Source organism: Falco rusticolus, chromosome 8, assembly GCF_015220075.1.
Source record: "Falco rusticolus isolate bFalRus1 chromosome 8, bFalRus1.pri, whole genome shotgun sequence".
NCBI classification, from domain to species: domain Eukaryota; kingdom Metazoa; phylum Chordata; class Aves; order Falconiformes; family Falconidae; genus Falco; species Falco rusticolus.
The window spans coordinates 12,147,635-12,170,337 of NC_051194.1; the positions used below are offsets into that span (position 1 = coordinate 12,147,635).

General features: G+C 53.2%; 2 protein-coding genes across 6 annotated transcripts; one reads left to right on the plus strand and one right to left on the minus strand.

Annotated features, from left to right (window-relative positions):
• Positions 1-230: 230 nt before the first annotated feature.
• On the minus strand, positions 231-22,335 carry SH3TC2 (SH3 domain and tetratricopeptide repeats 2). Of its 5 annotated transcripts, XM_037397809.1 has the most exons (20): positions 21,718-21,805; positions 20,284-20,433; positions 19,272-19,748; positions 15,691-15,810; positions 14,403-14,507; positions 14,001-14,128; positions 12,922-13,027; positions 12,424-12,567; positions 12,096-12,297; positions 11,374-11,447; positions 10,398-10,593; positions 9,227-9,363; positions 8,203-8,244; positions 6,396-8,099; positions 6,101-6,281; positions 4,434-4,584; positions 2,806-2,928; positions 2,101-2,251; positions 1,265-1,461; positions 231-905 (listed from the first exon to the last, which is right to left on the minus strand). In XM_037397809.1, exons 3-20 carry the CDS (start codon positions 19,303-19,305, stop codon positions 714-716), a joined length of 3,987 nt encoding a protein of 1,328 aa, XP_037253706.1. In that variant the 5' UTR covers positions 19,306-19,748; positions 20,284-20,433; positions 21,718-21,805; the 3' UTR covers positions 231-713. The 5 variants fall into 5 exon arrangements, with proteins under 5 accessions (XP_037253706.1, XP_037253707.1, XP_037253705.1 ...); XM_037397810.1 differs by lacking the exons at positions 20,284-20,433; positions 21,718-21,805 and adding an exon at positions 22,257-22,335; XM_037397808.1 differs by lacking the exon at positions 20,284-20,433.
• LOC119152468 lies at positions 15,690-22,591 on the plus strand. The gene is made up of 2 exons (XM_037397812.1): positions 15,690-15,777; positions 20,885-22,591. The coding sequence occupies exon 2, from the start codon at positions 21,563-21,565 to the stop codon at positions 22,571-22,573; it is 1,011 nt and encodes a 336-aa protein (XP_037253709.1). The 5' UTR covers positions 15,690-15,777; positions 20,885-21,562; the 3' UTR covers positions 22,574-22,591.
• Positions 22,592-22,703: the final 112 nt, after the last annotated feature.

Consider the following 22,703-nt stretch of genomic DNA (forward strand, 5'->3'; position numbering starts at 1 on the left):
GGCAGGGCTGGGGTGAGGGTGGGCTCTGCCCCCCAACCCCAAGCAGCTGTCCATCTGCATGTGGGGTTTGTCCCCAGGTGAGGCTTTAGCAGCCCCTTTCATTTCTCCTCCTTCCCCCAATTCTGCCTCTCCGTGCCAAAAGCTTCAGTGGTGCTTTGTACCAAAGAGGCCCCAGGCTCACAGGGCTATGGGTCACAGACCTCTGCAGAGCAGACAGGACAAAAACCAGATAGGAATAAATAAAGGAATTGCTATTCAAGTTAAAACACATTTGGGTCGGGCTGAGCTGCCCCATGGGACCTGAGGTGTGTGGGGCAGCTGGGGGCACAGGCAGGCACATGGCAGCATTCTCCTGTTTCTGTTCCTGTCCTGCACAAGACAGCCGCACTCCTGAAATGCCATCTGTCGCTCAGGCCCGCTGCACTGCATTGCTCCAGCACCACTGCCAGGCCCTCATCCTGCCTGGGTGCCCATCCTCGATGTGCCACCTGGGCTGCGATGCACAGCCCCGCTCCCAGAAAATGAGGGCAGGGTCCCAAGTGCTTCATCCCTTGCCTGTCAGGGACAAGTCGTCCAAACACTGCCAGCTCCTTGGGATGTGGTGCAGGACCTCTCCTGGGCTGGTTGTTCTGGAGAGCACGTGGACCCATGCCAGCGGCACGGCACAACACTGCTTGGTGGCTCACACTGGAGTCCCCAGGGTGGTGGGTCAGTCAGACGACGTGGCCGCCTTCACTCAGCCACCTGGGCCGGTAGGTGGCATGGCCCGGTGTGCTCTCAGCACCCCATGGGGCACCAGGGATGTCACCCAGCTTGCTGCGAATGAGGTCTTGCAGCTCCTGGTCTCCCAGCTCGGTCGCTGCAGCAAGGGCCAGGAGGAAGTAGGCTGCTGCATCCTGTTCATCCTAAGCATAAAGGACAGGGCAGGCATTAGGAAGTGGTTTAATTGAAGGTCACAGGGTGTAAGGGAGCTGGAGCAGAGCCTGGTGGTTCCAGGCAGAACCCAGTGACACCTGACTTCATTGAAATGGGCTCTATATAGTCACAGCTAAGTGCCAGCACTTCTTTCCAAATTGCCTTTCCCCTTCAAAACCTGGTTGTGCCAGCATTGTGTGCATTTATTCTAAAGCTGCAGATAGGATGGAGAGTCACAGGATGCAGCTGCCTACATGTGTGGCTGCTCTGCCAGCAGATGTGATACTCCACCTCCAGCTCTCTGTCAAGACCAGAGAGCTTAGCACAGCATCATGGAAAGGTTTTCTACCTTCAGTTTGTGCAGGGTCAGGTTGCCAAGGTGGCAATACACCTTGCAGTAGTACAGGGCCTCTCCAGAGCACTGCAGCAAGGGGGGGCGCAACGCAAGCGTCTTCAGGTAGCAATCTTCTGCCATCTCATACATGTGCAGAAAATAGTAGACTGTAGCCAGGCGGTGGAATGCAACCAGCTCTTGCATTTGATCTCCTGGAAAAGAGTCGCTGATACAGTCAGCCTGCATCATGTTCACAATACATCCCCTGCCTGGCGTGCTGAGCTGCTTGGGGATGCATTTGCTCAACAGCCTGGGGGCACAAATATCTTCATAAGGAGACAACAGGGCTTGCAGATGGTTCAGAGAAAACAGAACCATGGGCAGGGCTGCTGATACCAAGGCTGGAGAGATTGCCCAGGGAGTATATGATTCAGCCCGGGTATGTCTTGGGTGTTGGACAGGGCTATTACAAGACTGGTTCCACCTCAGACACCTATTCTGGCATTTTGCCCATTCAAACTATTTCTGTAAAGGGAAAGAATTAATTAATCAGAAGAGCCAGGGCAGAGACGAACTGTTCAGTCCCGTGCCTTCATCAGACCTCCTGTGCAACAGCCCTCTGTCCAGCTGGTCCCACCACTACCACTGCAGAGCACTCCCAAGTGGCTGTCATGCAGCTTAAAAGGGGAAGTGGCCTTAAAAAGATGATACAACTTAGGATAAGAATATGTCCAGCAGTCTTACGAAAGCAGGAGATCTCCCTTTCACATGCACACTGTTCTCATCCAGAAAAGCAACTTCATCTGCAGGAGCCAGTAACTGCCCACACCCTGCTGGTGTGCATCACTTACCGACCCTGATGCTCAGCCTGGCTGCCAGTGTGGCAAACTCCAGTGCCTTCTCGTAGCCCTGCAGCCCGATCTGCAGCTCTGCCAGCTTATTGAACAGGCGTAGCTCTGTCTTAATGGCCTTTAGCTTCCTGGCCAAGGGCACAGCTCCTCCCTGAGGAGAGAGAACAGTGAGTCCTTGCTGTTCCTGGAGGTATTGGTACAGCACTGCCCACAGAGAGGTGACCGAGCAGCAGGAGATGGACCAAGCACTTGGTGTGGCAGGCAGACAATGTGGTGGTTGAGTGCTGCAGGTTCAGGTTCAGGTTCTAGCTCCTTATTTCCCTTGAAAACGAGCTTCACATCCCAGAGCATGGTTCTCAAAATCTAAGCCTCACATCTCTGCCCTTCCTTAGGTGCCTGAAATTCTGACTCTGAGCACACGTCCCTGGGAGCAGCCAGCTCACACCTAACACTGCCAGCATTTGTAATGTAAAGACCCTATTCCCACCTCCCAAATGATCTCTGTGGTGAGCTGCAGCCATTGCAAAATATGTCTGCACTCCTGGTTTCCCTCCTCCAGCAATGTCTGCACTTTGGCACACTCAAGACCACCCCATTCCTCACCACCCCCTATCCCTCCAGCCTGCAGCCAGCGCTGCGGCAAAGCTCCCCATGGCCATCACCTTGCAGGGACACAAGGACAGAAATGTTTGGAGGGATCAGTACCCTATAAAACTCCACTGCTCGATCTCTGTTTCGACTGCCATTAAAAAAGGTATCACCTGCTTTTTCATAAAGATCCATGGCCAAGGAGAAGTCATCCCATTTCAGAGCAGTCTGAATGGCTGCCTAGAAGGAAAGGGAATTGCAGTGAGACTTGGAAAGAGACATTTGTGCACAGACTTTGGCGTGATTAAATAAAACCAAGTCATCATAAACATGAGCCCCTGCTCCAAAGAGCACAGAGACAGGTTGGCCAGCAGGTGTACGGGGCTGTTGTGCTGAATTTGCAAGTGATGTGTGTAAAGATGCAGCCAGGAGCCAGATATCCATTCTTGTGCAGGGTCAGTGAGACAAGCTGATCAGCTGGGATATCCAATGGCATCAGGATTTAGAGTTGGGACAGTGTGGCCAGCAGCTGTTCCGGCCCTGATCTGTCATTGGTGTGGTGGAGCCAACGTGAAGATTGACAAGGGGAACGGAGAGCTTACACAGGGAAAGGGCAGAGCCAGCAGGAGGGTGGGCAGGTATGCTAACTTCTGGAAAGGACCGTTTTGTGCCAGTTATGCACTTGGCCCGGGTGCCACCTTCCAGCCATAATGTGTTGTTCCTTACACCATGACAATTTGTCATTGCCAGTGACCTCGCCTGGGAAGGGGCCCCTCAGTGACTCAGCCCTGCTGAGACGTGGCATCTATGGCCCTTCTTAATGGGAGGACATCCCTCCTTTAGCGCCTGCCTCCCTGCTGAAGCCACGAACCAGGGAGGCAATGATGGCTTCTTATTATGGGCCTCAGATCTCCCTTGTGAACACCAGGAACCAGGCTGACACCAAAGCCATCTATTCAATTCACCCATGTTCCTGAGCAGCCACCCTGTACCAGTAACTCCCTGCCTCTACCCCTCTGATTTAGGGGCATGCTGGTGTGACTGATGGGAAAGGCTCCTCAACTTGTTCCCACCACTGTGTACCTCAGTCACCCAGCCCCACCAATTCAGAAATGCTTCTGGGTAAGAGAGTGAGGATCCAAAACACCCTCTACATGTGTCCAAGCTGGTGCTTTGCTGGATACCCCAGTGCAGTGCAGCCCCAGCAGACCCAACCAGCCTTCTGCTCTGCTTACTCTGGGCACGTGAAAGGATTTCCCATCTTTTAATAGAAGCTGCTCCCTGAACGAGGGAGCCTTAAGATTTTATGAGCTGCTCTTCCACTTCGCAGCTCAGCTGCTAAAATAACGCTACAGATGGAAATAAGGCAGTAGCCTTCTACTCCAAGAAATCTCCTAGCACTTCCCTGGCACCCTGCCCCTTATCTATGCGTATTTCAATGGGAAATGGTCACCTGGCACCTCTACCTTCCTTTGGCACCCCTGCATCACTTTCTTACTGAATAAATTCACTTACATTCACCCAAGAACCCTCTAAACCCAGCGTATGGAAAGGAAGATAAGAAATTTAGTGCCAGGTAGTGCATAAGTGTAAGGCAACAGCTCCTCCTTTTAGCAGCAGGTTCACACTGTTCATAACTCTCCCTTCCAGGTCCTCCAGCCCCAAAAGGCTCCTACCAGGATGCTGTGATGGGAATACAGCTAGACAGAGTGGGAATGGGACAGCACCAGCCACGTTCTCCATACCTGAAAGTACATTTCCACCAGCTCATCTTCCTGCATAAGATAATAGAGCCTTCCTGCCTGCAGCCAGGCCTCTGCTGCTTTCACAGTCTCCTCAAGGTCAATGAAGATCCTTAGACTCTGCTTGGTGCAGTCCAGGGACTTTCTCAAAGCCCTGTGATGGTAACAGGCAAAAAGCCATTACAGACAAATCACAGGACCCCCTGAGCAATCAGCTGCAAAGCTATCACAACACCTGCCCATTGGCAAACCCATCTTCTCCTCCTACAGTTGCCACAGGTTAGAGACAAATGGACAGCCACAGTTCTGAGTAATGTGTCCTGGTAAAATCATGGAAATCTCCATGCTAAGTGGAGACTAAGGACACTATACTAAGTGCATGTGTGCGTATCATCTGGCAACCTCAGCCCAGCCTGGGACCCCAGTGCATGGCACAGCCCCAAGGTAGCCGGCTCCCAAAAGGGCTGCTCCTCACTCCTGCTTGTTTCAGCTGATAAAGAGGGTTTTGTCCAGGTCATCTGCAAACCCTGTCTGTGCCCCTACACTAAGTCACTCCCAGCTACACACGGGAGCATAGGCAGGGAGTGCTCTCACCTTCATTTTCCAGACAGCATCTGGCACTCAAACTACATCACTGCCCGTTGTTTGTCCCTCAGTGCAGCCAAGGAGGCAGATCTGTGGCTAAATGTGCAAGACCTTATAGCCCCTTTCAAGCCCCTGGACACTAGAGGACAAAGGGACAAGCAGCAGGATGAGCCAGGCGGTTGGACGTGCTGCCTGCAGAAGGCAGCTGTGGCAAGGGGCGCACTGGGCAGTGCCCAGGGCATGTTTGTTTGCTTGGTGTCTCGCCTGCTGGCAACGGGGCTCCGGCTGTCCTTCGAGTCCAGGGAGTGGGGTGCTTTGTGATCTTAAATAGCACTGTTCACATGACAGGCGTCTGCTTCCTAAATGCCTTCCCTCTGAACTCACTGCGACCTAGCATGGGAAGGTTAACGTCCGCGTTAATGACAGCCCCTGCCCATTTGTCCTTCTAGGACACAGGAGCCAGCTCCCCGCCATTTGACACATTTGCCTTCAAAGACCGAAGCAAGTCTGTGGTCTGTCCAAGTCTCTTTCCCTCCTCTCCCACCTAATCTAATCAGTCACCTGCATGTGTCAAGTGGGAGATTGAAAGGTGAGCTGATACGGAGTCTTAAATACCTCCCCGGGGGAAATATTCCAGCAGGGATAGGAAGGGCAGACTCAGCGGCTGGAGGCTGAAGCCAGACATTCAAATAACAGATAAGGAACCTATTTTTACTGGTGAATGGTGGTGATTAATCACTGGAATAAGCCTCCAAAGGAAGCGATGAATTCCCTGTGGCTGGGTCCCCTCTGATCAAGGCTGGATGTCTCTCTGGAAAACTGTGTTTGGCCAGACCCCAGTTTTGTCCCAGCTGTCGCAACACTCTGGTTGACATTGAACCGTTCCCCTTTACACCGCACAGCAACAGCTTGCAAATCTATCTCAGCAGCAGGTTAACCAGCAGCCTGCCTGAGGGCAGCTAGAGCTACCACACACCTTCCCCACCTCTCTCACCCCAGGGACACCCCAGGAAAGCCACTGCTCTTGCCCTGGGTGAGCAGGGACCCCTCTCTAACAGCATCTCACAGCCACAGACAGGACTTACTCAGATGTGCCCAAAGCCTGGTAGAGCTGGCTGAGGGCCTGCAGGACATTGCCTTCCAGCTCTCTGTCCTGCAGCTGTTGTGCCAAAGATACCCAATGCTCATGGTAGGTAACGCAGGCCTGGAGACTGGGGGACACTTTGCTGTAGAAATGGCAGAGACACTCAGTGATGTGAAGCTGACCTGCATGGCACAGGGAAGGGAAAAGGACAGATCAGGGGACTGCGTTAGGGACCTGACAGGGTGCTGCACAGAGGTGAAGGCTGCCCTGGCTCCCGGCAGCAAAGCTGTACTCACTCCTCACGTTATGCCACTTCAGGGCAAAAACTAATGCCAGTTCGTAACAGAGTTTGCCACCTTCCACCCTCTGGCTGTTCACCATGGCCTGCGCTAGCCACAGCAGCACCTGCACCAACTCCATCTCCAGGTCTTCGCTGCTCTGGAGCTCAGTGTAGAGCTGAGCTGACTGGAGCAGGTAGAGCTCAGACAGCTGGCTCGCCCCACGCGAGAGGCTCAGCTGCCCCAGGTTAGCCAGGGCAATAGCCTGGTTCCTCTTGTTCCCAGTGTCCTTGGCTTTGTGCAGGGCATGGAGATAGTTCTCTGCAGCTTTTTGCACTTGCCCTTCCCCTTTGAGGGCAATGGCCAGGAGATTGTGCACCGCTCCACCCTGAGTCACGCTGTCCGTCCTGTGCAGAGAGTGCAAGAGCTGCCACATCATGTCTGCAGCTGGGCCTGGCTGGCTGTGCAGGAGATACATCCAAGCCAAAGAGAGGGAAGACTCGAAAGCCTCCTCCTCACCCATCAGTCTGCTGAGGGTTACAGCCGTGGCTGCATAACTAACTGCCCCATCCAACGCGCCATGCTGGAGGTACATCCTTGACAAGATGGCACACAACGTCCTCTGCATGGGCACAGCTTTGGTCTCGCAGGAGAAATGCAGTGCTTGCTTGAGATAGAAACAAGCCAGTGCTGGGATGCTGCTCCTCTCCGGTTTGCTTCCCAGGAGTTTGGATGCATTTTGGAGGATGAAGCCAGCTTTCCAAATAGGTGTTGGTGCCCCCTTGATGCCACTGGGAACAAACAACCTGGCGGAGGCCAGTGCGATATTTGGCAAGTACTTCTTCTCATACAGGTAGCTCAAGATGGGGGTGGCATCCAGCGGCACAGAACTAGTGTCCGTGCTGAGTAAAGTGGCGGTGAGACATTGAAGATGCTCAGTAAAGGGCAGCACTTCATCGGTTTTGCCCAGTTGTAGGAAAAGCTTGACAATAAGGAAGCAGACCCGTGCCTCCAAGGGAGCATTACCCACAGCAACGGCTTCCCTCAGGATGTACATCATGACTTCCAGCTCATTCTCAGAGCTGAAAGAGCGGCCAGGCAGGCAGACAAGCAAGGCCACCATTTTTCCCAGTAGGGAGGAGAACTTGGGCTTCATGTTCTGTTTCAAGTAAACAGAGGCAAGGTTCACATGCAAGGCAGCCAGCAGGGGCAGGTCCCCAAAGCCCCTGTCCATGACACTCATGGCTTCCTCAAAGTAGACTCGAGCCTGAGAGAACTTGACCTTTTTGATGCAGAGCTTACCCAAGAGGAAACAGAGCCTGACATGAGCCCACACTGAATGAGTCCTCTTGGCCCAGTTCCTGGACGTCTCTAGGTACAAGACCAGCTCATCCTCATCAGAGAAACCATAAAAAGTGGAGTTGAGGAAGGAAAAATTGAGATCATAGAGGCTCTGGAAACTGGGTACATAACTGTCTTGGTTAAGGAAGGTCAATATGGGGTCAAACACATCAGCATCTTCCATGTGTCCAGCATTCAGGTCAATAAAAAACTTGGGATCATCAAAATCATCCAGCTTCTCCAGGAGAACATCTTCCAGTGTAGCAGGGGCTGATTCACTCCCTGGGCTAGACAGCTCGGAGGTACTAGTTGTAGCCAAGTCATTTATTTCCTCCCAAGACTGGAGCAGCTGGGTATCTTTATAGCCACGAAGAACAGCCTCTGGAAGGGACAGGCAAACCACCGTGGGATGTTTTCCCACGTCAACATCCACCCCCAGAAGTCATCCTAAAAGCATCCCATTCTGTCTCCCCCACATACTCACCTGATGGCACCTTCGGGAACATGGCTGTAGGTTCAAAACCTTCTACACAAAGAGAGAAACAGAAAACAAAAAGACCAAAGCTTTGGTCAGTGCTAACGTGCAGACACAGTGCTCAAACCTCAGAGAGATTTTCTGATGCTCTGCTAAATCCCAGGCATGTATATGGAGATCGAGCTTACTTCTGGCCACAGACACCACATGCAGCTACGGTTTCACCCCTCTGTCTACTGGGGCTGGGCTCTCTATAAGACCATGGACAACAGGTTTTAGCTAGTGGTGAGGTGAGCACCGGTAACATTATAGTTACCTGGGAACAAGCAGGTCTTATTTTGCACGGGTAGAGTTTTATCAGGTTTTTATCTCTCTTAAGATCCTTGTTGTGTCTGTTCAGAGGTTTCAGGTATGTGGTTATCTCTGACAGGCTCTACCTCAGGCTCACTGCATCTGAGCCAGATGGCCTGGCAGGTCCCCTGGACCCTAGGAGATCCCAAGGTCAGCCCTGCACGGCCACATTGTGCTTCTAGGGAGTGAGAAGGCAAGAAATACAGACAGAGGAATTAGACATGGTGCAAAAGCCACACAGCAAGCACAGAGAAACTGAGAAAACCCCCCAGGAACCGTGCCCTCCTGGCTCCTGCTACGGGCATGGAGATGATGTCACCTGCCACTTTAGCTGTGCATTCCCCTCGGTAGACACCCGAAGGTCAGACAGCAGCAGGGACCTGCTGTAGGCAGGGACCTACAACCAGGATCAGTGGAGAGCAGCATCTGCCAGGGTGAAGCACAGCTGAGGAGCTGCCCTGGAAGCAGAAAAGACCCCTACACACTGGAGTGTGGCAGGGCCCAGCTCCTGAGGGTATCTACAGCCTCCATGACCAGCCTGAGCAGAGGGTTTGGAGGCTGTCTCAACCACAGCAGTTATTACCGTTGCAAAGCCCTGAGCAAGGAGCAATCTAGACACTGCCCAGCATTGCTCTCCATGGGGAGCCAGGGGATTGGGCACATAAGGAGAGGGGAAACTTACCCAGCCGGTACACGGAGGTGATGTCTGTGCGTGCCAGGTCACTGAGGAGGGTGGTGAAGTGCTGCTCGCCACCATTGCAGGGGATGCGCAGGAACGGGGATTTTTCTTCTTCACTCAGAAACACCAAGCCCTTTCCCCTGGGTTGAGGCAGACATCAGGAGAAAACAGTCAGTGTCTCCCCATCCCATGACACTACAGCTGTCCTGTGGAATGAGATGGACTTTCCTGTCCCTCCTCTTTCCCCCACCAGAAAAGCTCTGCTCAGAAGCCTGGACACCTTCCCCATGAGGGCTCTCAGATCCATGTTCTCCATGGAAGAACCAATGGATATCAGAAGGAGGAACCTATTGGTCTTTTTTGTCTCCAGAAGTCCTTTCTGAGGCCAGGGCATCATCTGATCTCCTCTGAGTTCTCTGTAGTGTCAGAGAAAAGTGCCCAGGACTTACCTTGAGTAAGCCTGATCCAGGAATGCCCAACAGACCTAGCAACAGGTTAAGACCTTGTTCTCCCTCCCACACACTCTTGGAGGAGAAGTGGTTTTGGATGGATATTGAACTGGAGCTATGTCTTTAAGTCATCAACAAAGACAACTACCTGGGTCATCAGAGTGGGGTTGTGTCACCCTCCCTCCCCAGACAATTCCTGTCTGTATCCTTGGGAGGGTGTTTAGTTCTGCTCAGTAAGGAATGATGCCAGTGGTCGTTCCAGCTCGACATCCCACAGAAAGCAAAGGGGCAGAAGGAAGCAAAGCAGGACTTGGTTTCCTCGGCAGTCGTTGCTCTCCCCACCCTTGCCAGACTCAAGCCCCTCAGACAAAGCTACAAAGTCAAGAACACTTCTAGGCAGGACTGTGAAGCCACCTTGTCTTGTACACAGATGTCTGGGCTGCCTTAGCATAGAGCCAGGTTTAGCCCAGGGCCAGATCTCTTCCTTTCCAAGAAGCACCTGAGGCAAGTGAAATATGATTGCTTTGTCTGAGCAGGGACTCCTCCCTGCTGGCAGCAGAGCCTGGCCAAGGCTGCTGGCAGACCCCAAATGGATCCTCCATGAAGGCCTTGCAAAGAAAATTATCCAGCCTGGACTCTACATAGCAGTGTTGAGTTGGGACCTGGAGTTTTCCCTTCACTTTCTCCCAAGTTTAGTTTAATCTGGATAGTAGCAGTAAACTTACAGAGGTTCGCAAGCCTCAGGACTTATGTATCGGGTCGGGACAAAGCCGATGCTCCCACTGCTGAGGGATTTGCCCACAAACCATGGAAGTCCTGGAATGAAGAAGCCAATGACTTCTATGCCATCTCCTTTGGAGAAACTCAGTTCATCCCATGCTGCTCCTCTGTGGTCCTCTGTGGCTGTGCACCTGCCTTTGACTGGGAAACCAAAACAAACAAGGGCGTTTCAGTGTGTGGCTCTTGTTAAAACTCCCTCACTGGAAAAGATTTGGGCAAGGAGAGACCATGATTTCAGCTTGAGAAGGCTGCCGCTCTGGCTCCTAAGATTTATTGTGCTCTCAGACTCAGATACCTGCAATTTCTTCCCGAGAAGATGATTATAACAAAATATACAAGAGGCGTGGATAAATACCACATAGCCAGACTGAAACCTCTGAGAGCTGCAGTATGGAAGGTGGCTGGAAACACAGAGCTTCACAGAACCTGCACTGTCTCAACTCCCTGCTAGAAATGTCCATCGCACTACGCACCAAATTCTCACCTGTGTGACCCCCCATGTCCAGCATGCTCTGAACAGTGCCCATGTCTGGGCACAAATGGCCTGGGCTTAACAGGTGAATGGTGGGTACAGATTTCATATGCACACTAGTGGGAGCCTAATTATTTAAAACCTCAGTCCTGAAAAAATTAAAGGAGAAGTAAAATTGCAGTAGAACAGAAAAACCCAGTGGCAGAAGGATGCCACCAGCTGCCCACTGTACTCTGTGTTCCCCAGATCATCATTCTAAGAACATGCAATTTGCAAGCTCTGTTCTCCATGCAGGAGTCCAAAGATGCAGTATTCCCTTAGAGCACCTTGCAATGGAGTGTTGTTGTCAGAACAAGGGATGGGCACTTGGCATTTGTGGCCAAACTCAGGTTTGCAAGAGCCATGCCCTTCCCTGGGAAGGGCAGCTGCCTTACACAGGTATCACTCACCAATTGTCTGAGAGGTCGTCCCACTGATCTCCTGGGAGATGCCAAAACTCACAGCATAATTCTTCAGGAACCACCTGCAAGGCAAAGGGTAACCACACTGGTCCTCTCTGAGCAGTCCTGTCCTCAGGCCAGCACCAGGGATGGTTTCACACAAGCAGAAGAGATGTTCTGCTCCCTGGGAGTGCCAGAGCTGCTACGTAGCATGGCCAGAACGACCCGTCCAGTAATTCCCTGTAATGGTGCTACTGGGCACAGAGGGCAGTTTGCACCTCACGACGGCAGCCTGACACCACATGGTAAGAGCCAGATAAATTTGCCAGGCTGTAAGGAGGGTTTCACCGTGTGAGTCCAAGAGGAGCTGTGAGTGTGGAGGCTCAGCCAGGTGTCCAGCGTGAGGCCCCACTTTGACTGGCATTACCTAAGTCTCAGGCTATGCTTTTCCTCCCAGTTACCACCTGTAAATCACAAACAATCTCATGTATGACCTAAATCAATATAAGAATGATATCTGAAGTATGTCCTTGCCATGTCCCATCAACAGACCTTGAATTGGTTCCAGTGGTTGTCTTGATGCATAATCTATACCTTCGCAAAATTGTGTAGCTTTTGCCCATTGCCAGAGGCAAGAGCAGTTTCTCACCCCAGGCTGGGTGCCAGCTCATGCATTAGGACCAGCCCTATTTTTTTTTAATTGAGCCTTATTAATTGGCCAGTCTACTTACTGGTAAAATGGGTGAGGTATTGGCTCCAGAGCTGTCACAGGCACCAGGCCTCGCTGACCTGTCAGTAAGGACATCCCTTCCCACTTAGACTCCTCTCCAACATTCTTCACATGGATCAGCTCATTCCTGTAGAGCTGCAGGCCTTCCTCTCCCTTCTGCTCCGGCTGCCAGGCACCAGGCACAGCTCTGGAAAAAAAGTTACCTGCAGAGAGAAAGAGTCATGCCCAGGTCAATGACATCAGTGCAAGACATAGCCCAGCACGGGGCTACAACACAGCCCTGCTGAGATGTTTTGGAGGAAATCCCTATATATGCAGCCCCTTCTCACCCTCCTGGAGCAGCAGACCCATATATATAGTGGCCAAGCGATCTTCATCCACAGTAACTCTGATCTCTGTGTCCTCCATCAGAGCACAGTTCAGCCAATAGTCCTGGTCAAAGAGAAGCTGCTCCAGACAGCTTCCCACATACCCTAAAAAAACAAGAGGTAAAGCAGTGTTAGCACCTTCATTCACTGGGCACGATGAGGTGCTCTTTGGATGCCTCCCAGTCTGCCATCTGCAAACACTGTGAGGCAAGAGTCTCTAATTCTGCCTCCAACCCCAAAATGCAACACAGGGATTACCCCAAAGGCACCCTCCTGGGTCTCTTTCACTGATCCGGGTAGTGGTTTCATAAATCTGTAGATGGACACCAAGGTCTTCTAATTCATATTCTTCAACTACCCACCCTGTTACACCACTGTTTTTTTGGTGTCAAAGAGTACCTTCTCAAAAAATGCTTCTCATACTGTCTGTTTAGACCTCCCACACCTTGAAAACATTACCTAAAGTCAGATACGTGGAAAACTTCCAGACTTCTTCTAGGGTTTTGAAAGTGAGGAGGAACCGATCCTCCTGTGCTTGCATACAGACCAGCCTGGCTGACAGCTCCTAGACACAGAAGACAAAGCAAGATTAAGGGCACTCCTGGGGACTGTGACAGGGGGTCTCCTTTGTCAGTGTGGGAATAATATTAGATGCTGGAATGAGACTAGGCATTCATCTATCAGCATAGTTGAGACCGAAGCTGTGTGAGTTGGTTGCCTGGGGCTAAAGGCAGGGTGCTCCAGCCAGCTGAGTCCTACAGCCAGGGGGGATGGAGCACCCGCAGTGACAGCTCCCCATGGTGCAGCAGTGGGAGGGTGAAGAAGCTCCATCATCTCCTCCAAATCTTTTCCCCTGTGGTGCACACCAGAACCACTGTGCTTTTGAAACCCAGACACCTGAACCATACCACGTGAGGGCTAATGTTCAGTCAGCACAGGCAAAGCTTCCAAACTGCAGCTTTGAGGCTGAAAGCAGTCCGCTTGCCTCGAGGGAGAAGCTCTCCTTTCACTATTGCTGGCACTACTATGTCTGCACTGTTCCAGGTCTTCTGGGAAGCTCTGCAGGGAGCCCTAAGGGCCTATGGCATTAAAACCCAGCGGGGGAGGAGAGTTCAATCCAGGAAACATCTCTATACCTGTAGTGATTTTTCTATATGAAGCCAAACACTCTGAGAACCCCTATGCATGTCCAGGGATGCCACCTCCACTGGGGACCTGAGTCTGGTACAGAGCTTTGGTGATCCTGGCCCTGTGAAATGCTGGCTATTTAGACTCACTCCAGGGCTATCTGCATGATCCCTCAGGCAACTTGAATCCTCCAATATAAGGCTCCTGACATGACGCTCATCTTTGCATCTGCCTCTCACCTCTTACCAGCCCATTTCCACCATCATTCCAGTCCCCTACAGAATCTCCGTGTGCAGGAACATACCCCGCAGCAGCCTTGGAGGAGCTTCTCTTTCTCAGCTGGGTTTGGTGTCCCATTACACCAGAGGCATCCCAGTATATGCTCTGCCCTGCCAGGCTGGGGCTCCTACCTTGAACAGGGCACAGACATCTTTGTCATCACTCTCCAGGGCCCACAGCTTCTTTCTGGCTGCTTCCTGGAGCTGGGAATTGAGGCATCGGGAGGAGCGGCTTTCAACGGAGAAGAAGAGCGAAATCTCTTGAAAAGGACATGTGCAGGGTTAAGGGGGAGAAGGAGCTCCATGCCACACAGAGCTGCCTCTGCCGCACTGCCTCCCTGCAGCCAGCCCCACCAGTGCCTCCAGCCCTCGCCTGGCTGTGATGTTCAAAGAACACAAACCCAGCTTGTCATCCCCCCTTCGGCAACAAAGATGAGAAGCTCCACAGGTGATGGGGGCTCAGTTAGCTGCGGTGCCAGGCCTTGCTACGTTCAACCACTGGAAATCTGGGTGATGCCAAAGACAACATCTTACCTGGTGGGAAGCTCTCCCCGACAGCCAGCAGCACCAAGGAGGTGTCCGGCGAGCCTTCTGCTGCTTTGGTAGCACAATTGTTTGGTTCTGATGCTCCAGCCTTACCTAGCAAGGAGCAGGGACACGGAAGAGCTGCTGTCAAATTTTGTGACAGAGGTCTAGGATATTCTGTCTAACCACGCCATCTGAAAGCAAAGCACGTGGGTTGCACTGCAGATCTGGCTGGGGATTGTGTGAATCTGGTATCACCCTAAAATCATGCTCAGGGTTGGAGGCAAGATCCACGGGACTGCTGTGTCCTAATTATATGATAGCCTTGATGACTGGCTTCTTTCCAGTGCTGGAGTAGCTTTGAAGTGAGGGGACCTTCCCTCCTTGCTCTTGGGACAGACCCTCACTGAGCAGATCTGCTAGAAGGAAAATTCCGTGACACAGAGATGTTTTTGGAGGACACCTCAGAACAAGAGTGTTTCCTCAGCACAGGAGAGCCGAGGGCTTACAAAACTCTTTGCTCATCAATTTGACAGTCAAAATGGGATTTTCTCCCTTGCCTGCTTTGGTCAGTATCTGAAATCCAAGCTGCATTCTCTCTGCTTCACACATGGTCAACTATTGCCATAAAGGATTCAGGAACTGAAACTTTAGCTGGTAATTATGTTAATGAAGGCTGAGGCACATAAAAATCCAGTTTGCTTTTCCACAGCTGCATTTGGCTGTGGAGGGATAACAAGATTAAAACCCAATTTTTTTCAGTAATCAGATTGGACTTGTAAGACAAACACGTACCCGGAGATCTGGAGCTGGAACGTGCAGTGGCTTTTGTAAGTCACTTCTGTGACCATAACTATACTCCGCAGTTCTTTTTATTGAGACAGCTTTGCCACTCAGTCAAATAAACTGTTATTTGCATGCAGAATTATAAACCTTATTTATAGTTAACAGTAGAAAGAATGGCCCAAGGCTGGACATGTAATGAATGAGCTTTTCTTCGAAAAAAAAAAGGCTCTACATTTCTCAACAGCTGATTTGAACACACTTAACAAAGGACTTCATCCAGCAACTCTGTCCCCTTCCACACATGGGGGAAACGGAGACGGGGAAGTGAAACGAGCCAGAGGCAGAGCTAAACCTGCAAGCTAAACTGCCAGGGCTGGGCTCGCCTGCCGCTTGCTTCACTCCTCCCTCCCATCCCCTCCTCCCTGCATCCCGGCAGATCCCGATGGGCTCCCCCGAGTTCAGCAGCTCCCGATGGGCAGGGGCTCAGTCCCCCTCCCCCAGGGACAGGTACCTGATGCCATGGTCTTCTCCTGCCACCATTTTCCCCGGCGCTCGGCTGCGGTGTGCTGCAGGTGGTCCCAGCAGGGCAGGAGCACAGGTGAGTGGGGGCAGCAGGACTCACACTCTTCGCCTGGGGAAGACGGGTGGTGGAGAGAGACATTTGGATCCCCAGCAGGATGCTCCCTGCCCAAGAGGTCTCTATATGAAGTGCTGAAGGAGGTGGCAGGTCGGACACTGGTCGTGCCACCTCTGCCAGCAGAATGACACAGCATGCTGGTGGGTCCCTGCAGAGCCAGGCAGGGGCCAGGGCTTGCTTGGGTGAGAGAAGAAGTGGATTTGCTCCCCACCACACTCACCGATTCAGTATTTATTTTTGTTTGGGCCAGGCTCAGAAAGGGAACTGGGAACTTTTTCAAGAGACCAATTGAAACTGCTGGTGGGGAGTCATTCCCAGTCGTGCCAGTGACTCATTTACCTCCCCGGTGCTGAAATATTTTGTAACAGTGGGCAGGAAACAGCCCCAGCCCAGAGCCCAGCGCGGTCCCAGCTCTTGGGGCCACACTCCTGGCAGCTGGGGCTGACGCATTGGTGGCACTCGCTGGCACCTGCTCTCCCGAGGGACACGTGGCTACAGCCACTGGCCCTGAGCCACCTCCCTCCTCCAGCTCGTTAGCACAGCCCCATTAGCTCATTTAGGCATGCCGGTATAAGAATTGTGCCTTGGGGTCTGGCAGCACCCCATGGGCTCTGCGAGCTTTGCGATGCTTGGGGTGCTCCTGGGCAGCAGTGGCAGCAGAACAGGGGTGGCAAGGGGGTTCCTGAAAAGCCAACAAAAGTGTGGGAATAAACCAACTCTCTGAGTCATCCTCTTCCCTCCCCGCCCAAAATGCCCTGCCTTGTTCCCCACGCACCCAAATCTAGTGACACAGCAAGCGTCCAGCAAGAGGAGGGAACACCAGGCACCATCTCTGGAAAGGCAGGCAAGCAGCCATAGGGAGCCAGCGCTCAGCGCCGGAGTCTCTCCAGCAGCCCCGGCAGTGGGGTGAACTGCAGCCACCGGTTTCGCAGCCCTGCTCAGACAGACCAGGGCCATGGCATCCCCACAGACAGCTTACCTGTGCATCCCAGGGACAGCTCCTGGTGCCAGGGGGTCCCCCAGCAGCAGCCCATGTGTCCAGCAACACCACCAGCCGCAAGCCGCAGCGCGGGCAGGGCGAGCGTGCTGCTCACTGCCCGGCCGGCACCGCGGCTCGGTCCCAGCCCCAGCCCCAGCCACAATGCACAATGCGCCTTTTGACCCGGCACCGTCTGCCGGCGAGGCGGGGGCGATGGGCACAGCGTCAGAGAATGGTTTGGGTTAGAATCATAGCACCGTTTAGATTAGAAAAGACCTTAAAAACATCAAGACCAACCGTTAACCCAGCACTGCCAAGCCCACCACAAAACCGTGTCCCTAAGTGCCACATCTACATGTCTTTTAAATACCTTCAGGGATGGTGACTTACCCACTGCCCTGGGCAGTCTGTTCCAATGATTGACAACCCTTTCGGTGAAGAAATTATTCCTAACACCCAATCTAAACCTCCCCCGGTGCAACTTGAGGCCCTTTCCTCTCACCCTATTGCTTTTCCCCTGGGAGAAGAGACCGACCCCCACCTGCCTACAACCTCCTTTCAGGCAGCTGTAGAGAGCGATAACGTCTCTTAAGGCAGGACCTGCCTTTCACAAACCCACGCTGGCCGGGCCTGATCCCCTGGTTGCCCTGGATGTGCCACGTGATGGCATCAAGATGATCCGCTCCGTAACCTTCCCGGGCACCGAGGTCAGGCTGACAGGGCTGTAGGTGCCCAGATCCTCCTTGCAGCCCTTCTTGTAGATGGGCGTCACATTTGCTGACCCCCAGTCTGCTGGGACCCCCCCCAGTTAGCCAGGGCCGCTGACAAACGATGGGAAGTGCCTCGGTGAGCCCTTGTGCCAGCTCCCTCAGTGTCCTCGGGAGGATCCCATCCAGCCCCAGAGACCTGTGTGTGCCTGAGTGGTGCAGCAGGGCACTGACCATTTCTCCTTCTCATTCTGCTCCCCATCCCTGTCTTCCAGCTCAGGGGGCTGGGGACCCAGAGAACAACTGGTCTTACTCTTAAAGACTCAGACAAAGGTGGCATTAAGTACCTCAGCCTTTTCCTCACCCTTGTTTCTCCCCGCATCCAATAAAGGACAGAGAATCTCCTTAGCCCTCCTTTTGTTGCTAATGTATTTATAGAAACATTTTTTATTGTCTTTTACGGCAGTAGTCAGATTAAGTTCTAGTTGGGCTTTGGCCCTTCTGATTTTCTCCCTGCTACATCTCTGTAGTCCAGAGCTGCCTGCCCCCTCTTCCAAAGGACATCAACTCCTTTTCTCCCTGAGTTCCAGCCCAAGCTCTCTGCTCAGCCAGGCTGGTCTTCCCCGCCGGCTCATCTGTCGGCACACGGGGACAGCCTGCTCCTGCGCCTTGAAGACCTCCTGCTTGAAGACTGTCCAGCCTTGCCGGAGCCCTTGGCCCTTCAGGGCTGCCTGCCCAGGGACCCTGTCAGCCAGGCTCCTCAACAGCCCAGTCTGCCCTCCACAAGTCCAAGGGGGCAGTTCTGCTGACCTCCCTCCTTCTCCGAGAATGGAAAACTCCATCATTTTGTGATCGCTGCGCCCGAGGTGGCCTCCAGCCATCACATCACCCCCCAGCCCTTCTCCCCTCACAAACAGCAGCTCCAGCAGGTGCCGTCCCTGGCTGGCTCCCCCGCCAGCCGTGTCAGGCAGTTCTCTTCCACATGCTCCGGGAACCCCCGGACTGTTCCCTCTCTGCTGTGCTGTAGTTCCAGAGACATCTGGCAAGTTGAATTCTCCCAAGAAACCTTTAAAGACCTTGTTCCAACCCTACTGCCACAGGCAGGGACACCTTCCACCAGGGCAGGTTGCTCAGAGCCTCGTCCAGCCTGGCCTTGAGCATCCCAGGGATGGGGCATCCACAGCTGCTCTGGGCAACACCACCCTCACAGTGAAGAATTTCTTCCTTATATCTAATCTAAATCTATCCTCTTTTAGGTTAAAACCTTTGCCCCTTGCCCTGTCACTACAGGCCCTAGTAAAAAGCCCCTCTCCATCCTTCTTATAAGCCCCCTTTAGGTACTGAAAGGCTGCAATGAGGTGTCCCCAGAGCCTTCTCTTCTCAGACTTTCCTCCTAGGAGAGGTGTTCCAGCCCTCCAGTCATTTTCATGGCCCTCCTTTGGATGCTGTCTAACAGGTCTATGTCCTTCTTGTGCTGGGGACCACAGAGCTGGGGGGGGCGTGTCTCATCCTGCTGGCTGGCATTGCTGCCCTGTGCTGGCCCCACCACTGCCCTGGGCTCTGCTCTCACCCTTGCCTTTGGGAGCATGTTGCTCAGCCCACATGGCACATTCCTCTCATTCCTCCCACTGGCCGTGGCATGGGAAGCCCCACAGTCTGCAAAGCCTGCCCGAGCTTGCAGCTGGCCCCCGCAGAGAGCTTCAACGCTGGTCTCCCCCCAGCTCCAAAGACAACCCTATTGCTGACACTGCTGCAAGCACCTGCCTCACCTGCAAGGACAGCCTGCTGGGGCTCATCCAGCATCCTCCATCCGGGGTGGCTGTGCAGCTGTTCCTGGACCACCGTCCTGCCCGGCCGAGCCAGCACTCTCCCTGTCTCACAGTGAAGGCAGCTGGCAGTGCTGCCCGCTCCACACCAACCTCAGCAGAGCAGAGCTGCGTCCAGGCAAGCCACAGGTGAGTCCTCTGCAAGCACAGGCACTGTGGGCTACTTTCAGGCTAGCAAGGCTCATCTCATCTCTGAGATCACAATTGTCTGGACCACAGATGCAAACACCAGGAGAGACCGAAATGGGTGCTGTGCAGGATCCCTTGGGCAGCCCAGGATGGAATCACATTCCCTCTTCGCTCACATGCTCTGACCTTGCCCAGCCTCCAGGAGCAGGACTCAGGACTGGCTGTGTGGCCTCACTGTGCTATGGATGGCGAATGTCCGCAGAGCATCTCTGGGGAAGAGCAACACAGCTCCTGCAACATAAAACCCAAAATGTCTGGGGAGAAAAGTCACAGATAGGGAGGTCTTTCAAGGATAGACTTTTACTTCAGCAACCACTCAATGCCAGTGCCACCACAGCAGTGACTTGTTTGCTGTGGTGTGCTGCAAGAGCATTGCTGGTCCTCCCAGCTCCCTTCAGCTTCTCCAGAGTAGTGAGTAATTACTCCAGTGCGTAATTTCTCACCAGATTCCTGTGCTGTGATGGGGGCTGCCTGGCACCACTGCAACACTTCTAAAGCAAAGCACGAGGAGTAGCTAGCTGCAGGATGGGCTGTGGCAGGGTGGAGTCCATGTTCATGGGGCTGGCTGGCAAACTTACAACAAATGGGAAGTCAAACCAAAAGGCTTTGCAGGGAGGGTTGCACTGAGCAATGCACCAGCCTGTCTGCCCAGGAGATGGTTTAAAGCGTGGGGATTTCTAGTCCTCATCAGGGGAAACCAGATGTCAAAATGTTGGGGTTGCCTGGAGAAGGCACCGTCTTTCTCATCCTCCTTGTTGCAGCTCACCTGCCCTCCTGAGCCCCAGACATTAAGGTGCAAAGCACTGCAGCTCTCTCTTGGTGTGCTAAAGTCAAGCTGACGTTTCCCATGCAAAGCTGCGCAGCCGTGGAGACCTGCACGAAGGTGAGCGGCTGGGACAGGCCGGTGCTGCTCTCCCTGTGGCAAGGACACACTGTCTGTTCCAGTTGCATGCTTGTGCTAGAAAGCTCCACGTTTAGAAAACTCCCCCAGTCGACAACAGGATGCTTTGAAGGTGCAGGAACTGGAGGGGGAATTCAGATCCAGGTGCGGGTTTCGGCCTGCCTGTGCTCAGAGCACACAGCCCAAGTTTCTGTGATGGAGTCAGGCCCATCTTTACAGGAAAGATGTTGCTGTTTTGGGCCCATGTTGTCAAAGTGGTCAGCACTCAAGCAGGGCAGGTGTTTTCAGAGAAAGCTTTTTGCTTCACTCAGAATGATGTTGGTTTTCAGCAATACCTGCTCACTGATTAGTGTCAAATTATTCTACCCAGGGGAAAATGTTTTCTTAAATCAACAGTACGTTATGTTTCATTTTCTAAACAAAAATGTCCTCCTTTGTAGTTTCAAAATTTCTTTTTGCTTTTAAGTTTACCTAGATAACTTAAGTGACCAAACCCATCCTTCTACAAGCAAAGGTATCAGCCTCTTCTTTGACCTGAAATGGAATTTTCCTTTTGGCCAGCAACGCAAAAACCTCCCGTTCACTCCTTACCCTGCTACTTACTACCCCTGGATCTTCGCTGGAGAGCCCCCATTGCTGCTGCTGAAGCCCTCAGCCTGGCCTCACTGGAAAAGCCTGGTCAGAAGTACAGAAGCAATTTCCCAGGGGTCTCAGCCTGTGCTGGCTGGGGGTCTCTGCCTGTGCCGGCTCTCCAGAGTCTCTGCTCCCTTTGCAAACCTGGTGTAGCCATGCCAGCTGGGCAGCCTCTGCAGAGCACCAGCCAGCCACGCTTCCCTCCCCAGGGCACAAAACCAGGAGGCAGGGCGACTGTCCGGGCAGTCTTTGTCTGGTGGATGTAGCTGCTGCAGACACTGTCGGTCTCCAGGGCTGTCATCCAGCAGCACCCCTCCCTGCAACAATATCCCCTTTCCTAACTCCAGCATGTCTGATGTGATTTCTCCTGTCCTTCTTCTATCGGTTCCTGGGTACAAAAGACCCAAAACAAACCATTTCCCTGGCATGCTCATCACCACTACGTCTGAGCCTCAAATTCTGCCGGGACCAAAAATGCAAACTCTCTGCCCCAACCTGGATTTATGCAGCCATGTCCCTGCACCGGACTGCTCCAGCCACCTGCAACCACCATCCCGGCTGTGTTTGCTCAGCTGGGGACGAAGGGCGCAGGCATGCAACCGGCACCCAGCAAGAGATCCAGCACGGCGGCTGCAAGGGCAGAGCAGCGCAAGCAGCTGTACTGACCTGCTCCTCCACACGTGCCTGTGTGGGGCCCCTTGCTCTGCTCCCCAGCACCGCTTTCCTCCTGGAGAACTCTTGGCCACAAAGCTCCAGCCTCTCCAAGCCAGGTCCCCCAAGGGAACGCTGCCGGCGCCGGGACACGGCGCGCTCCCGTGCGTGTGCACAGGTCTGCGTACGTGTTTGCAAGGCGGGCGAGCGTGCCCAGCGCCACCACTCCCTCGCACAAGAAAAGGAATTTCTTCCAAGAGCAGCTTATCATCTTGGGAACCTCCGCTTCCCAGCAGAGAGGTCAATGAGTTACCCAGAGTTAAGCTGTAAACAGCCCGGCACGCTGGCAGGCTGCTGGCTCCCAAGGGGAAGCATGAATGCCCAGGCACCACCTTCGCCTGGGCCCTGCGGTCAAGGGCAGCAAGGCTGCCCATGGGCACGGTGTCAGGGAGCAGCTCAGGGCTCTGCTCAACCTGAGCGTGACTGCAGCGGCCGCAGCTCCTTCCCGTTGCAAGCAGCTGCTGCTTTGCATGAGCAGCCTCTCTCGGACTCACCTGTCCCCTGCGCTCAGCCCTGGTGCTGTGTCCTTGGGGCTCACGACCTTCCGTCCTCACAGTGCACCGACTGCCTCTGCTACAGCAAAGCCCCAGGGAGAGGCTTTACCTGCCCCACCGCACGGGCATCCCGGGGAGGTGGCAGAGGCTCAGCTCTGAAACACCCTCCTTCTCTGACAGAATGCAAATACAGACACACAGAACAAGAGATCTGTGGACCCAGCAGTATTTGTGCACCCTGGCTAAACTCTGCAAACAGGGCAAGCAGAGAAAAACACAGTGATCTTTTTTTGGGGTTTTTTTGGTTGTTTTTTTAAACAATGAAAGAATTAATATCAAGCTTTTCCAATATTCCTGTTTCCTTCTGGGAGTGCTCAGAAGCTGACCATTCCTTGGCAGGTTCAAAACGAAGCCTCATTGCTTTTCACTTTGTTATTTAAAAATGAA